The sequence below is a fragment of the Ornithorhynchus anatinus genome, chromosome 13, assembly GCF_004115215.2.
Source record: "Ornithorhynchus anatinus isolate Pmale09 chromosome 13, mOrnAna1.pri.v4, whole genome shotgun sequence".
NCBI classification, from domain to species: Eukaryota; Metazoa; Chordata; class Mammalia; order Monotremata; family Ornithorhynchidae; genus Ornithorhynchus; species Ornithorhynchus anatinus.
The window spans coordinates 7,403,789-7,420,562 of record NC_041740.1 but is presented as its reverse complement, the minus strand read 5'-3'; the positions used below and the strand labels follow the sequence as shown (position 1 = coordinate 7,420,562).

Sequence of the window (16,774 nt, the reverse complement as noted above, 5' to 3'; positions counted from 1 at the left end):
AGTATAGCAGAGTTGGTAGACAAGTTCTCTGCCCACAGTGAGTTTACAGTCTAGGGGGAATCTGAAGGAGAACACTTTAGTAGGCTCTTGAGAACGTACAAGGAACTTTCAGTCTAATGGAAAATTGTCTTTGGAGAATGCTGCTTCCCACTGCTCATGGTTCCAAAAGAACAGATATAATGGCCACTTATAAATCATGAAGTGTATCCTAGGGTTGGTCTTCCTCCTTTGATACTTTTTTATAATTCTAACAGAGTTTCAACTCTGGGTAATTCTACTCCAATTTACACTCCCAAGCATGACATTCTCTAAGTATTCTTTAGTGACAAGAGCACAGGCCTGTGTAAGAGGACCTGGGTTTTAATCCCGGCTCCGCCACTTATCTGCTCCCTGACCTTAGGCCAGTCACTTCACTTCTCTCTGCCACAGTTCCCTCATCTACAAAAAGGAGATTCAACACCTGTTTTCCCTTCTACTTAAACTGCAAGTTCCACATGGGATTTGATTATGTAGTATGTACTCCATTGCTTAGTATAGTTCTTGGTACCTAGTAAGTGCTTAACAAATGCCATAATTATTTGGGGTTCTTTTCTTGAAGTGGTTATCTTGAGGTTGAAAAACTTCTTTCATATGCAACCTGATTCCAAGATCCTGCCAAAATCAGGAGAAAAGACAGTTAGGCATTATCATAAGTCATTCTATCAAGTTAGTATAATTTTTAAATGTCCCAGCAACAATGTAGACCTCTTTTTTTTTTTTGAGTCAGTCTTCTTCTTTCCCAGACCCCTTAGGGAAAAATCATTTTAAGTTTGTCCCTTATTTTGAATAGTTTCTCTTTGAAAGCTTGAATTTCCTGTATGATTCTCACACTTCGCTTACTCAGATATATATATATATATATATATATAGTTTATATATATAGATATATAGTCAGAGATGGAGACACACACACACACACACACACCCCTCCCCCCCATATTTATTAAGGCTTGTCCTAAGTGGATTGTTCAGCATTTCCTCTAGCCGTAGCCCACCTCACACACAATTGTCCAACCACAGTAAAAGCAAACCGCCCTAAATGATAAAGCAGCTGAAGGCCTGCAAATCTTGCAAAGACTTTTGATCTTATTAAACCGTACCGTTCTTTTGTGTCATAACGTAGGCTACATCAGATATTAGCATCCCCTTTAAAAAGGCTGGAATAGATCATCACGCTGTAATGCAGCATGGAATCCAGGTGGCACTGTGGGACTTTGCAACAGGTTTGACGAGTCAAAGCAAACTGGGTTCATGCTGGTTTCATTATCTCCCAACAGTTCCACTTCACCTTTGCCAGCAGAAGTCACTGGGGGAAAAATACTTCACATTTGCAGTTCTTCATCTGTTTCTAAAATTCATCAGACCATCCAGCATTTTGCAGAATGGAACGTGCATAGAAAATAACTTTCTCAGGGCATCTGTATGGAGCGGCTGGGTCGAGTTCGTAACGCAAACAGCCCAATGGGCTATTTGAAGAGACTCAGAGCAGCAGTGCTCTTTTCCTGCCATCCTGTTTTCCGAGTCCGTTGCAGCCCTTAAATAGATCTGTAAATCAGAACAATCAAACCCGCTTAGAAACAGGATCGAGGCTTTCGGCCTGACTGCAGTTTGGACCTTCCCCTTCCTCAGCGTTGAGAAAAGGTCAAAGCAGAAATAATACCCGCCACTCCCAGCTGGTTTAGCAGCTCCATTTTGCTGTTCTGCCCAGCACTTAATCTTCTTGGAGGTTCACTTTACTGAACAGTAACAAACGGTGATGCCAGGCCTAACCTTCCCTCACATCCTGCCCCAGCCACTAACGGTGCCTCTGCTGCTGCCGGGTCCGCTGCTGCTGCTGTTGATGGAGTCTCCCTTCGGCAGTGTCAGGTGAGCCTCATCCCTGACACTTCATGCCTGAAAATTTGCATGGCCGAGGAATAATGGGGCCAGTCGCTCACTTAGCACCATTGCCTCAGCACAGCAAGGCTAGGGAAGGGACTTTGCAGCATCCTGCCACTCCCTGTATATCCCGGGAGGACACGTCCAGGAGCTGGGTACCACATGCCCAAGACATCTGAGAGCAGCTGTGGAGAGAAGGGTGGAGGGTAGGGTACAGAGGAGAAGGCCATGAGACTTCCAGAGAGAAGAGCCAGCTGCCAGAATCCAACTGAGAATATATGCATCCCCGGCACATACCGCTTGTCATCTTTATCTGGATTCTAACCAGGGTGCTCCCAGGGAGGAAGGAGAGGGATGGTTTTTTTAAAAGGCGTTCTCATACATAACCCTGCTCATTTCATTTTCCACATGCTACTGCAGGAAATCGTCACTCTGACTCACGTGATACTGCGGGGATTGTGCCAGGTCCATAGCATGGTGTCAGGATTTTAAATGGAAGTCTACCCTATTGCCTGAAATTGGAGCATTTAATAATAATGTTGGTATTTGTTCAGCGCTTACTATGTGCCGAGCACTGTTCTAAGCGCTGAGGTAGACACAAGGGAATCAGGTTGTCCCATGTGGGGCTCACAGTCTTAATCCCCATTTTACAGATGAGGTAACTGAGGCACCGAGAAGTTAAGTGGCTTGCCCAAAGTCACACAGCTGACAAATGGCCGAGCCGGGATTTGAACCCATGACCTCTGACTCCAAAGCCCATGCTCTTTCCACTGAGCCACGCATTTATGAGGGTGGTTGGAGGAGGGGGCCTGCTCCCTCCTTCCCACCCTGACCTGATCTAGAGCCATTGCTTTCCCTTCCCAGGTCCTAGTTAGTACAGGTTCCACTTCCAACTTAGGCAGAGGAAAGCTGGACACATCGCTGCCCTTTGGTGACCCTATCTGGCTGAGCACTCTGAGCGACTCCCTTTAGCTTAACATCTGAAGGCGGCCCTGAGTTTAATGAGAACAGTTCATTTGTATCACCTCTGAAGAAGCTTTCAGGCATGTGTACGGGGCACTGGCCATTGCTCTGGGAATCCTATACAACTTGGAGGAAGCCCTACTCCTTCCTTAAGCTGATGATGTTGAAGAGATTGATTCACCTATGAGAATATACGAAATCCATAGCCTTTAATTTTGCTTGTCATGAGATCCTCAGTTCACCAAATAGTGTTTATCAAGTGCCCATATGCACATTTGATTCAGGGTAATCCAACTTGGATCCTTAACCCAACACGGATTTCAGATTAGCCTTCCCTACCTGGATAGCTACCATGTTAGCTTCACGTATCTGGTCATGAACCCAGCCTTGAGGAATCACACTTTACTGTTTAAAGGGCAATTGAAAAGATTAAGCTTTAGTCACATTTCCTTTATGAACCAAATTTAGAAAGTTGGAGCCTAGAAGCTCATCGGCTGACTCAGTAAGTAAAAACTGAGCTTATTTGAAATTCTGTGTGCAAAAAGGACAATTCTTGAAAAACCACATAGCTTTAAGGGGTAAAGCTTGGGGTTCCAAAATACCTCAGGATCCCCATTTCTAAGGTTATGATAGTAATTATGGCATTTGTTAAGCACTTACTATGTGCCACGGATTGTACTAAGTGCTGGGTTAGCTAGAAGGTTATCAGGTTGGACACAGTCTCTGTCCTGCATGGGACCCACAGTATGGGTAGGAAGGAATAGGGTTGAATCCCCATTTTACAGATGAGGAAACTGAGGTGCAGAGAAGTCAAGTGACTTGGACCAAGGTCACACAGCAGAAAAGTGGCAGAGCCGGGAATTAGAACCCAGGTCCTCTGACTCCCAGATCCTTACTGTTTCTGCTAGGCCATGCTGCTTCTCAAAGATGGGAATAGTAGTACTTTTCACTTACCTTGAAGATAGTTTGATTGCTCAATACACAGGGGTGATTAAACTACTTCCTGTGTGAGTAATTTAGCCACTGATGAGGCAACATCAGTTCCGTTTTCAGACCACTTGAGAATAACAGCATTTAGAAGTACATCATTGTATAAAATTTGTGTCTTTTCTCCCAAATCTATAATGAGGCTTTTTGGGTGTCTTCATTTAATCCTTGCACCTTCTGCTAAATGTTAACTGGAAACATTTTGTTGGGAAATCTGGAATGCATATAATTGCCATTATGTCCTTCTTAACACATTGGTTCAGCAAGGGTGTAGACAAGTTGATCTCTTACTCCAATCCTTGCATACCTGATCCTGTGACATTTCCCATAATTATCATGTCCTATCTCTTTAGAAATGTTGAAAACTCTAAAATGTCATTATGGATAGCTCACAATCTCAGAATCATACTGTGGAATTGATGGCACAAAAGAAAGTTCCTCTTTGATCTTTAGGGCAATTGAATGTGGGCCCAACCCATATTCCACATCTGGTCCACTAGGACCATCCTACCCGTTTTTAGAATGGCCCTATATCACGTCATTTCCTGTGACTGTTGGTGGCACTGTCAAAGTAACTCTAGCAGAGGGTCCATTCCCAGTAGTTATCTGGAGGTGGTTTAAAACATTATTCTCTCTTTTTGTGGATTTCAGCGAGCCAGAGATTTCCACCACAAACCTTTTCACCTTGCTTGTATGTCATCTTTTTCTTAAATGGTATTTGTTAAGCACTTAGTATGTGTCAAACACTGTTCAAAGCTCTGGAGTAGGTACAAGATATTAGGTTGGACACAGTCCCTGTCCCATGTGGGGCTTACAGTCCAAGTAGGAGCAAGAACAGGTATTTAATCCCCATTTTACCATTGAGGAAACTGAGACACAGAGAAGTGAAGTGAGTTGTCCAAGGTCACACAGCAAGCAATCGGCAGAGCTGGAATTAGAACCAAAATCATCTGACTCCCAGGCCCGTGCTCTTTCCACTAGGCCTTGCTGCATCTCAGAAACAAACATCTAAATGGGCTTCCATATAATTTTCTTGACAGAATTGCCAATATTTTTATTTGATCTAACCTGAAAATATTATTACAGTTATTAAAGGGGAGTTATCAATGTTGTTACTAAGGGGCAAGGGAATGCTATTTTTCCTAGGTTTTCTGGGGTAGATATTGGGATGTGCCTATAAGGTGCAACAAGAGCAATGTAGGTCATATACAGTGAAGGACTTTCTGGCTATGATAGGGCGTTTGACACTAGGCCCCCTGTTTCATGGAGAATTTTAAAACGAATAGAGACACTCATCTATCCTGTTGTGGCTTAAGGCATAAGGATGACCTCTGTTGACTCTTCCAGTCTGTGATCTTATGATTTATGTTTCCAGGGATTAAGAAGAGGTGTCCTACTTAACTGAGAATGATTTTGTAATCCAACTTTGCAGCAAATAAAACTCTAAATATGTAGCTATCCTTCATATTTGAAGGTGAATCCCCAGAGGGTAAAGTTTTCTGGTTGTGCGAGTATAGCTGAAAATGAAGATATGGCCTGAAAGTCTCAACCACACCAGTTGTACACAAAGATCGTTCCCCGTGGTGCTGATGTCTTTGATGTTGGCAGCACTTGCTTGGTGCTGGTTTTTTCTGCCTCTTTCTCTCATGATCCCCTTGAAGTTGGGTACAGTCATCTCACGGCTTTCAACTGGGATGTCGCCTGTCTCACAGCTTTCAACTTGGATGTCTCCTTGTCTAAGGTGGTGTTTCTTCTTTCCCCCCCTCACTTTTAGTTGCTGCATTTCAGCTCACCACACAGTTGTTTTTTGGGTATCCCACTGTTGTCCTTTCTCCTCATATGTTTCACCCAGCAAAGTTGTTCTGAGATGAACACAGCTCTAGTGATGGTATATTTTACTCATTTCAGGACAGTTGTTAGTGATTTTTTTTCTCACCACTTGCCTTGCCAGCTAACTGTGCTGAAGGAATCGCTGAAAGACCTAGGTTTGTCATTTGTCATGTCCAGGTTTCACTACTGGACAGCAATACAGTTCTGGTCTGAAGACTGATGTCATCTTTCTCAATCAATTGAATTTACTGAGTGCTTACTATGGGTAGAGCACTGTACTAAGCACTTGGGAGAGTACAATACAAAAGAATTAGCAGACAATTTTCCTGCCCATAATAAGCTTGCAGTCTAGAGGAGGAGAGAGGCATTAATGTGAATTAATAAGTAATTTATAATATAGAATATAAAGATATGTACATAATTGCCGTGGGGTTAAGGGTGAAGCAAATATCAAATGTTCGAAAGTCACAGATCGAAGTGTATAGATGCAGAAGGAAGACCAAGCTGGGGAAAAGAGAGCTTAATTGGGCAAAGCCTCTTGGAGGAAATGTGAACTTAGAAATGCTTTGAAGGTGGAGAGAGTGGTATTTTAAAATAAATTGAAGGGGAAGGAGTTCCAGACTAGGGGGATGGATAGAGCACAGGCCTAAGAGTCAGGAGGACCTGGGTTCTAATCCTGGCTCTGCTACTTGTCTGTTGTGTGACCTTGGGCAAATCATTTGACTTCTCTGTGCCTTAGTTACCTCAACTGTAAAGTGGGGATTAAGACTGTGAGCTCCATGTGGGACAGGGCCTCTGCCCAACCTTAGTGCTAGAGGAGTGGAATGTGCAGGATGGACTGTAGTAGGAGACTAGTGAGGTGAGGTAGGATGGGGCAAGCTGATTGAGTGCTTTAAAAGCAATGGTAAGGAGTTTTTGTTTGATGGAGAAGTAGATGGGCAGCCAGTGGAGGTTCCTGAGGAGTGGGGAGACATGAACTGAAGGTTTTTGTTGATAGTTACCTGAAGAATAAGCTGGCTTTCTTGATTCACTTTTCTACTTTCTCGTCTATCTTTGCGTCATTGTTCAGTGTGCTGCCTAGGTCACAGAAATCTGTGACAACATTCCGATCCATGTTGCTTCTGAGGATCGTTAGTTGTAGCTTTGTAGGTCCCATGAATTCAGCAGCTCTTTCTCTTTCTATGGTGTAACATGTGGGGTACATAACCTCTAGAACTCATGAGGGGAAAAGTGCATTCTAAATGTAGAACACATACCTATTTCCATGCATGAGCCCTATTCTGCCTCCTTTGTTAGATAACATTCTGCCTTGATTTGGAGATGGATTTCTAGGTAGATTCATGAGTGGTGGGAAGGGAGAATGTGTTCTTGGGACTAGGATAAATAGTTGCTTGGGAATAAAATGCTCTGAATCAGGGAGTGGGAATTTCTGTGGTGTGTTTTTTTGTGTTTTTGAATAGCAGGTTAATTTTGGTGATTTTTCCCTACCAGATGAATGCTTCGGTAAAGTTATTTATGTTCTTACTGATATACAGTGCTTGGCACGTAGTAAGCAGTTCCCAGATGCCGTCATTATTATACAAATGCCATCATGATATTATAATATATTATTATACATAATATAAACGTATGGGGAAGCAGTGTGGCTTAATGGAAAGAGCACGGGCTTGGGAGTCAGAGGACATGTGTTCTAATCCCAGCTCTGCCACTGGCCTGCTGTGTGACCTTGGGCAAGCCACTTAACTTATCTGTGCCTCAGTTACCTCATCTGTAAAATGGGGATTAAAACTGTGAGCCCCACGTGGGACAATTTGATTACCTTGTATCTACCCCAGCACTTAGAACAGTGCTCGGCACATAGTGAGCACTTAACAAATACCTTAATAATAATAATAATTTATATTATACATTATTATGGGAGGCTATGGCAAAAAGTGGATCTCCTGCCTAACAGACTGGATCCCAAGAAGCAGAAAATTTCCACATGGAAGTAGGGGACTGCCTTGGGCAGATCCAATGACAAAGCAGGTCAATCCAAAATGAATGCAACATGCATGAGATCAAAAAGAATTTGTTTTTGTGGTTTTGAAGGAGCGAGCCTAAGCCAAACAAAAGGGTGATTGTAATCAATGATAAAAAAATGATGGTGGAAATAAAATAAGGGACTTCAGAAAGAGTAAAATCAGTGGTCACAATGAAGATGAGGAAATTTTCCATAACATCAGACAAGTTTTTGCAACAACTGAGAGCATCAATAGTTTCTCCTTGTTAGTTCAGTGAGTCACACTAAAGATTTGTACCAAATGGAGATTCAGGTTGATGTACTGTCTGCTTCTCTTTGAGTCAGATCTGGAAGTTATCTTCAGTAGGGCACGTTTATTGATCCTTAAGATGGTACACTTCTTGAGGGCAAGGACCATGTCCTGTACTTCTACCTGCACCTCGTGTAAGGCTCGGCACTCAACTGGGGCTTAAGCAGTATGTCACCTAAGCCAACATCTTCCGATCCCTCACCCCTCCTTTGGAAAATTTTTACTTGTCATTTTGTGGATCAGGAAGAGGTGGTTGACCTGAGAGAGAGCACCGCTTTGTTGGTTGAGCCAGATAGCAGACGTGGATGCTAGTGTTGCTTCCGAATGGGTCAGAATGCAGACTCTATGCTCTGCCCAAAATATCAGCTCTGAGAAAGGTTTCAGGAGGAAGGGGATCCCTTTGAGTGGAATTTCCATCCTGAACCCCAAGAAAACAAGTGAGCTACCAAGCTGTGTTTTTAGGTTCCTTAATGTTGGGAGGAATGAATTTTTTCTACCGCAAGGGCCTTGGCTCATTTCCCATCCTTCAGCATCTTTTTCAATCAGACTTATTAAGTTTGTATTCAGAGGAGCGAGACAGAAGAGAGAGTGAGTGAGTGAGTGAGTGAGTGAGTGAGTGAGTGAGTGAGTGAGTGTCCGGGCCAGGGTTGCAGCTGCTACTTCTCTCCCTACAAGTATCACATCACTTGATTTGCAGCCTTGGCCTTCTCTGTCTCTGAGAAGTGCTTGGGGTGGTTTTTACAACTCTTAAGGACCACACTATTCAGTAATGGGGGAGCTCAGTACGGTCTGACTGGTTCTTTCCCACTGATCTTTAGCCTTGATTCTGTGCTCTTCCTCAAGAGGCATCTTCTTGGTGGAAGGTACCCTTTGTGATTCTGGCCAGAGCAGGAGGAGCCATCATCAATGAGATTCTCCCAGTTAAAGTGTAAGCTCCTTGTGGGCAGGGGATATGTCACTTTACCTTCCTCCCTGTATGCTTTTCCTTCCGTATTTCCATTTTGTTGGGGACAGAACTAGTGCTTTGTTCCCAATGCAAAATCTTGGAAGTAGGCTGGAGAGATAAGACTTGGCTGAGATAATAGATATACCAGAAAAGAAAAGGCTCTGGGAGAAAAAGAAACAAAATAGAAATGAAAAGGTTATGTTGTTAGTGTGTTATCCAGTGACTCAGTTATATGGTTCGAGGTAGATAGTTTTGAAGGAGACAGTAAAATGAACTTTCAAAACGACAACAGTGATGATAACACATAAACACCTTTAATCCCAAAGCATCCCTGAGGGCTTTGCATCTTTTATATTTTCCACAAAAAGCTGTACACCTTCTCAGTGACATATAAATAGCTGAAGTGGAGATAGAGAATGTATAGGCATCATGTCAACCTTCAATACTGTTAACTCCAAGGATATCCAAGCATCTGGCCCCTCCCGGGCCTTGGAATCTCATCTTCAGGCCCCAGAACTCCAGAGTGGAGCAAAGCCTGCTTCAATGAGCCACTTGGAATATTCCCGAGGATGGGAAGAGACTAAGGAAAGAATGAGCTCTAATCTGCAGGGATCCCTGTGAGTATTTTCTGTGGGGGGCATTTTATAGCCCTTTCAGGTCTGGGCTGTACCTCTGCCTTCAAAAATCTCATTGATTAATAATTGTGGTGTTTTCTAAGTGCTTACTATGTGCCAGCCACTGTACTAAGCACTGGAGTAGATACAAGGCAGTTGGGTTGGACACAGTCCCCATCCCACATAGAATTCAGTCATTTTCCCCATTTTACAGATGAGCTAACTGAGGCAAAGAGAAGTGAAGTGACTTGTTCAAGGTCAGACAGGAGACAAGGAGCCAAGCTGGGTTTAGGACTCAGGTCCTTAACAGTAAAAATAATTGTGATATTTGTTAAGCACTTACTATAAGCCAGGCACTGTACTAAGTCCTGGGATAGATACAGATATTAGGGTTGGACACAGTCCCTGTCCCACACAGTCTTAATCCCCATTTTATGGATGAGGAAACCGAGTCCCAGAGAATTGAAGTGACTTGCCCAAGGTCCCACAGCAGACAAGTGGCAGAACCAGGATTAGAGCCCATGTCCTTGTGGCTACCAGCCCTATGCTCTAACCACTTGGCATGCTATTTCTCATTTACTACTTAGCTTCAGTTAGCATCCCTTTAAAGGGCCATACATGTCAAGGAAATGGCAAATGTGGCTGTCACCACATGTCAGCTATCCAGTGGGACTTTGGTACAGCCCTTCCTCTCCACCCTTAAAACCACTTTCCTCATTCAGTGTCTCAACCAACCAATTAATGCTTCTGTCTGGCATTTATTGAACACCTGCTCAGTGCAGAGGCTCATACTAAGAATGAGGGAGTGTATAACAAGCAAAACAGATGTCACCTATCCTGCCCTCCAAGTGTGTGCAGTCTACTGGGGAAAACAGACAGGAAGTACTTAACAAGAACTAGAACAGTAGGAAAAGCGAATATGACAGAGTATGAATACATCCTCCCCTCCCCACTGGAATACCACAGCGTCCTCCTGGCTGGTCTTTCTGCCTCAAACTTTTTACCTCCTGAGCCGATCCAGTGTGCAGCTGCTTGGATTATCTTCTCAAAGTGCCATTCAGTATACATCCCTGATCTCCATTTTTTCTCTGCCTAGCAAAAATTTCTAACTGAGATTTAAGGCTCTCGACCAACTGTCTTCTCCAACTGTGCCCTAGCTTGTACTTTGCTCTTTCCAAGCTTGCTGTCTAACTGTATCTTCGTCATGACTCTCCTCAGTCTGACCCATTGCCTGTGCCTCCCCGCTCAAATTTACCCTGTCCCTCCCCTGACCAGGTCAGACAACTGCCCCTTAGCATTCTTGTTTATATCAATGTTGACTACTTTTCTTTACCCAGGCCCTTCTTCTCTAACTCAGTTGTCTATATTCCAGTTTGTGTCCACTTGTCCACCTTGTGTGATTGTAGGCTCTTAAAGGGCAGGGATCATGCCTTTCCTTCTATTGCATGTTTCCAAGCCCCTAGAAAAGACTTTTCACAGAAAGTAGGTGCTCAATAAAAACCTCAGCTTTTATTGTCTTGATCATCAAAGATAAGGTACTCACACATTATTAGGATTAAGGGAGGGAGAATTCTGACATCCTTAACCAGAGGATTTTGTCAAGGATATAAAACAGAAGGCTTTTCAATATATTTTTTTATGCTTCCATTTTCTGAATGTCATTTCAAAAGAGTAAGTCAGAGGGTGATTAAAGAGGGTGATCTCTCAGTTAAAAAGACATATTCAGAAAGTAGAACTATTGGAATTGATCGTATTGCTCCAAACTTTTCTGAAAGGCAAACCTCTTAAGTGGTTAGAAGGAAGAGATGCCTGAATTTTCCCCTCCAAAATTTCGATAATGTGATGCCTGCTTATTTTTGCACTGAGGACCACGTCTAAGTAACCCAAACCTTGTCACCCATCATTCCTGTGACTAAAGCTTGTATGGACTGGGCAAGCTTGACATTGCATTTCAAAAGCTGCTTCAGAGATCTAGCTGCTTTTGATTTGCAAGAGGAAGATGTGGCAGGCAGAAGGGGAATTCTCCAAATGAGGTGATGTTTTTTATCTCCATGACTACCTTCTGTGGGGAGGACTTTTATTTTAAGCCCCAGTAGTTAGCCTGTCACATTCGGGATTGCTTTTCTATTCCCAGCCTATTTCTCCAAGAAAAGAAAAAAAATCTGCCCCTGCTGGGATCTGGGGACCAGAACTTAACTAGGAAGGGTATATCCAGTCCAGCAGGTCACATGGCATTTCCTCCTTTCCCAAAGCCTTGCCTAGCAGCAATGCAGTCACCAGTGAGCAGGGCCACTGGGAGCTGGCAGTGCTATTTTGTGGGCAGGCCACCAGCAAGACTGTAGGGCCCTGCTTTGCTGTCTGGTATGCAACAATCTGAAATGTGGCCCTTGTTGAAACAAAGACTCCGGCCAGACCTTAATTCAAGAAGGCAGAGTTGAAAATGGGGTCAGGCCCTGCTTGTGGCTGCAGAAGACCGAAGTGACCGTTAGGTCACATTTTGGCCTTTGCAACCACATTTTTCTACAGTGCTATTGACATGGCTTTGGATGGCTGCAAAATTCCCAAGCACCGGCAGCTATGGAACCCCTCAGGTCATGCAAAAGTCCTCCAGACTGCATACCTGATAGCCTCCTGCATGAAAGTAACATTCCACTGCTGGCCAGTCCCAGCCCCAGCTAACAGTGGACAATTCTGGAAGAAAGGAACTTTTTTTTGTGGTGGTGATGGTGATGAAGGTCTGTGTCGATTTTTGAGACTCCCCACAACTCTGGAGAGATGAGAAGCACTGGTTCCAGAGAGAGCTGTAACCTGGCTTTCCTGGATCTCTGAAGGACTTGCAATGGTTTGACTTGGCTTAAGTGTTCCCTCCCAAAGGCAGTGGGGAGACTAGGCTGCCTTGCAAACAGATAGTGAAGAATCAGTGACCCTGATGCTCTTCCTCTTGGGAAGAGATTGGGCTCAGAAATCTGCCCAGACCAATGAATGGGATAAAACAGGCAATCAGTAAATCAATCAATTGTATTTGTTCAGCACTTACTTTGTGCAGAGCACTGTTCTAGGCACTCTTTAAGGTAATGGGAGACTGCAGGGAGAGGGTTTATTTATTTTACTCCAAGATCCTTGCTCTATCTTCCTCTTGTTTCTGTCCTCCTTTCATCCTCATTTTCTCCCCCCCAAACTTAATTTCTTCTTCCAAATTTGAACTGGTGTTTTGAATCTGAAGCTGTGACTTCAAATGGATGTATCTAGATTTCCACACCTGGCATTTTCCAGTTTAATGAAGCCAGTGCCCATATGTGGCAGAAAAATTTTAATTGTGCCATCACTGCTAAAGGCACCTAGGATCTCCTCAGCTGTGTCATTGCTATCAAATTCACAAGGGGCTGGAGAGCCTCTGAAAGCGACACAGAGCTGGCTGGTTCTGATGAGAACCAACTAGACAGAATCACTTGCTTTTGCTGTGCGTTCCAGTCAGTGGCTTGTCAAACTTGTCAAACAAGTGAAATCAAGAATGATCTTTGGTGGGCACCAGGTCTGCTAGGTGCTATACCAAGTTAAATCCAAAGAGACATGGCCCCTGCCCTTGAGGACCTCACATCCTAATAATAAGCTAACGTAGACGCAGACAACCATGGAGTAAGGCATTTGCTTTCAATTACAAAGAAAATCCTTTATTGTTATTTTTCCTTCAAGTTGGATTGTGTTTGGAGTGAGGAGCCCGGGAGTGGTGGGAAGGAGCTGAGAAGGAAAATGATTCACAAGAGTGGTGAATAAAATTTCCCAAGAACCTTATGAAACTTTTTTGAAACATGTAGAGGGTTTCTGAGGCTGGAGAGAGCCATGATGCCACGATGAGAATTCTTTGTCGACAGTCAAATTTTAAGATTTGAAGTGTTGAATTTTTCAGTGTTTACATTGCAAGTTTCTCAAGAGCAGAAACTTTAACTTATTCCTTGAAACTTCCAAGCACAAATGCATCCTCATTAAATATGAATTTTGGTGCCACATATTTTTACAGCTACTGCAAAAGATGGCTGCTGGAGCCATCGCTAACCACAAAAGATGCTTCATGGCTTTCGATGCCAGTGTTGGGAGAGGACACTCGTGAGATTAAATAGACCCATTCACTTGCAGAAGGACTGTTTTCGAATTTTAGTCCCTCCAAGATAGATTTAATAGGGTGCTTAGATACTTACTTGCCTTCTGCAGGAGAGCAACAGTCTCAGGAGAGCAACAGTCTCAGCCATGGGGCTCTCGGAATTGAGCAGTAGTTGCAACCTAAAATGATTTTTCTCTCCCTCAGAAGCCACACTGAATCACAGAGCTACACTGATTCCATTGCTTCACAGACTGTGGTTCAATTCACATTCATCAAGCATACAGGAGTGCTTGATATGGAATTAATTTATCTGAGGTAGGGGCCCCACAATAAAAGATAAGATAGTAATGACATTCCTCAGGGTGTTTAAGATCAAGTTCAAATAAGATGGACATTGCAAGGATGTTAGAAAACTCAAAAAGAACTTGTATAAATTTGGGGATGAGTTCAGATGAGTTATTAGAGGGGAAAGTTGTGGACTGTAGGTTCATTTCTAACTGGAATGGATATCCAGGGAGACATCTATCACACTGTTCCTCCCTGCAACCTGTAGGGTTGCTATTGGAGACAGAACAGGGAACTGAATAGTTCCATTAGTCTGACCCAGTTTGACATTTCTTATACTCTTCTACACTGAATAGAAAATGCAGGCCTTTGGCAGCAAAAATTCACAGTCAAAGGGGAATAATTTTGTCAGGTTATGATAGGTCGAGACCCTTTGTAAGTCTCTTCCACAGGATGTAAGCTCCTCCACTAAATTATTAGCTCTTTGAGGGTAAGGATCATGTCTATCGCAGCGTGTTCTCCTAAGCATTTAGTATAGTGCTCTGCACTCAGAAAACACTCATTAAATGCCACTGATTGATTGACCATGTCAGTTGAGAAAACCTGCCGACTATGATGGAGGGATTTACTTGAAAGTGCCTCCATGCTCCAGTCTTCTAATGTGAGCTTGCTATCCAGTCCTTGGACATCCTTGCCCCCCCATCCTGCCCAAGCCTCCTTCTGTAGATACTCAAACCCTTTTTCCTTGCTTTGTTTTTGGATTGTAGAAGCCTTCATTCAGACTGTGCTGAAGGACCTGAGAAAGCACCAAGTGAACGTGGACAATCTGAGTCCTCAGGAGATTGACGAGATGGCAGATGTCATTGCTGACGTCATGCAAGGTGTGGACAGAGACAGACAGGGAGGTGTTGGAAGAAAAGCTGGAGGAGAGCGAGGGGACCAAGAGAAGAAGAGAGTAGATGCCTCAGAGTGGGAAGATTATGAGGCAGAGTTAATGAGGGAAGATGATTTACCAGGTAAGATTTTGTGCTTCCTTTGAAAGAAAAATCTTCCCTGAGTGCAATTACGTTTTCTAGGCTTGCATTTTGGAGAGGACAGTGCTGGGGAGAGATCTAAGAAAGTTCTGAGACCTTAGTTTCTCTTGTGCACTGCGGATTCAGGGATTTGTGGTATCAAATTTTATCTATTTGAACTCCGTCTCTAAAAGCTTTCTAAACAGTGTAAGCTTACATAGGCAATTATGTTGAAAGGCAAATAGCTGTCTGCTAGAAGGTAGTTTCTCTACCTAGAGACTGAGTTCCTTTTAAAAAAAAATCATCTTAATAATAGAAAGTGTTTTTAGTTCCAAGAGGGAATGTTTTAAAATATATGAACAATGGGGTAAAAAACAGTCACTTGTTTTCTGCTTTAATGTACATGACTCTGCCTTTGAATGTCATGGTTGCTTACAGGATAAAACAAAAATTGCCTTCCCAAAAACCTCTTTCCCTTCTTTCACTGCAAACAGAAGTAGTAAAGGGCGCCTTCACTCCTCCTCCAAAGCTCCTGGAATGTTCTCCAGGTCTTTGCAGGTTCAGCAGAAGTGTTTGTATTGTCATCAGCTCTTGACTGGCCACACATCTGCGTTAATATGGATGATGCAAATTGGGAGATAACCTGGAATGGGAGGCAGCTTGAACCCCAGCTCAGCATCAGAGGAATGATGAACCTGTGAGGGAGGATGGGGCAGTAGAACTTGCTGAAGTGGTGGGTCAACCTAGTATGGGGAGAAGGTCAGAAGAAAGGCAGGCTCCCAGTGGGTGAAAAATTCAAAAATCAGTAATGGACAATCCACTCCTAGATAATCAAGAGTTGATTATACTGGGAAGGGGACAGGGTAGGGTGAGCTCTACATTTACAGTGCTTTGTACTTTTCCATTCACAGGCAGATGTTCATTTATATTGATGATGAATGTGACCATGTTGCCACTTTTTGTGTGAATTCACAGTCTGGCTAGGGCAGGAGGGTCATTTAGTTAGTTGACTTCAGGGTATTTACCAAACCAGTCTGTTAAGCAGTAAGATTCCCAGCTGGTAATTGTGGTCTTGGCATATGAAAACTGCCCACTTTTTTTTTTTAACAAAGTAACAGATGAAAGATATGAATTTCCAAAAAACTCATTTTTGTAGGAATTTCTATTGAATAGTAAAGTTGAATTTATTTGTTAAGCTCTTACTTTGTTCTAGGCATTATACTAAGCACTGGCGTAGACACAAGATAAGCAGATTGGATACAGTCTCTGTCCCACATGGGGCTAACAGTCTAAGGGAAAGGTAGAACAGGCTTTGAAGCTAATTATCTCTCTGTGCGCGCGCGCACACACACACACACACACACACACACACACACACACACTCCCGCTTGTCTCTGGAGTAAGGAAAATGAACTCCAATTTTGGAATAATGAGTTAGATTACTGGCAGTTACTACAATGTCGTTAGTTGGGTCTGTTTACAAGGTGTCCAATTTCTCTTGCTCTCACTGTGAGAGATAGGTGCTTCAGAAGCCTGGGAATTGTTTTAGACCAAGAAAGGACTAGTCAAGATATCTTGCGCAGCATCTAAGTGACCTGAAAGAGTTAATACTTCTCCCGAAGGGCTGGCTTTAATATTCCAAAGTCATGTGAGCTCTGGGGAGAATTTGGGTCAACAACTGTGATTGAACTTAACAGAAGCCATTACACTCAATCAATCAGACATATTCATTGAGTGCTTACTGAGTACCGAGCACGGTACTGAGTGGAAGAGGACAACCTAACAAAATTGGTGGACATGTTCCCTGA

General features: G+C 43.2%; 1 protein-coding gene across 1 annotated transcript in view; it reads left to right on the top strand.

The window, feature by feature from the left end:
* PTPRN2 (protein tyrosine phosphatase receptor type N2) overlaps window positions 1–16,774 on the top strand; it is an 815,057-nt gene that overhangs the window by 329,658 nt on the left and 468,625 nt on the right. The window contains exon 7 of the mRNA XM_029077350.2: window positions 14,721–14,969. Coding sequence (XP_028933183.1) covers window positions 14,721–14,969 — 249 coding nt within the window. The remainder of the gene's footprint in view (window positions 1–14,720; window positions 14,970–16,774) is intronic.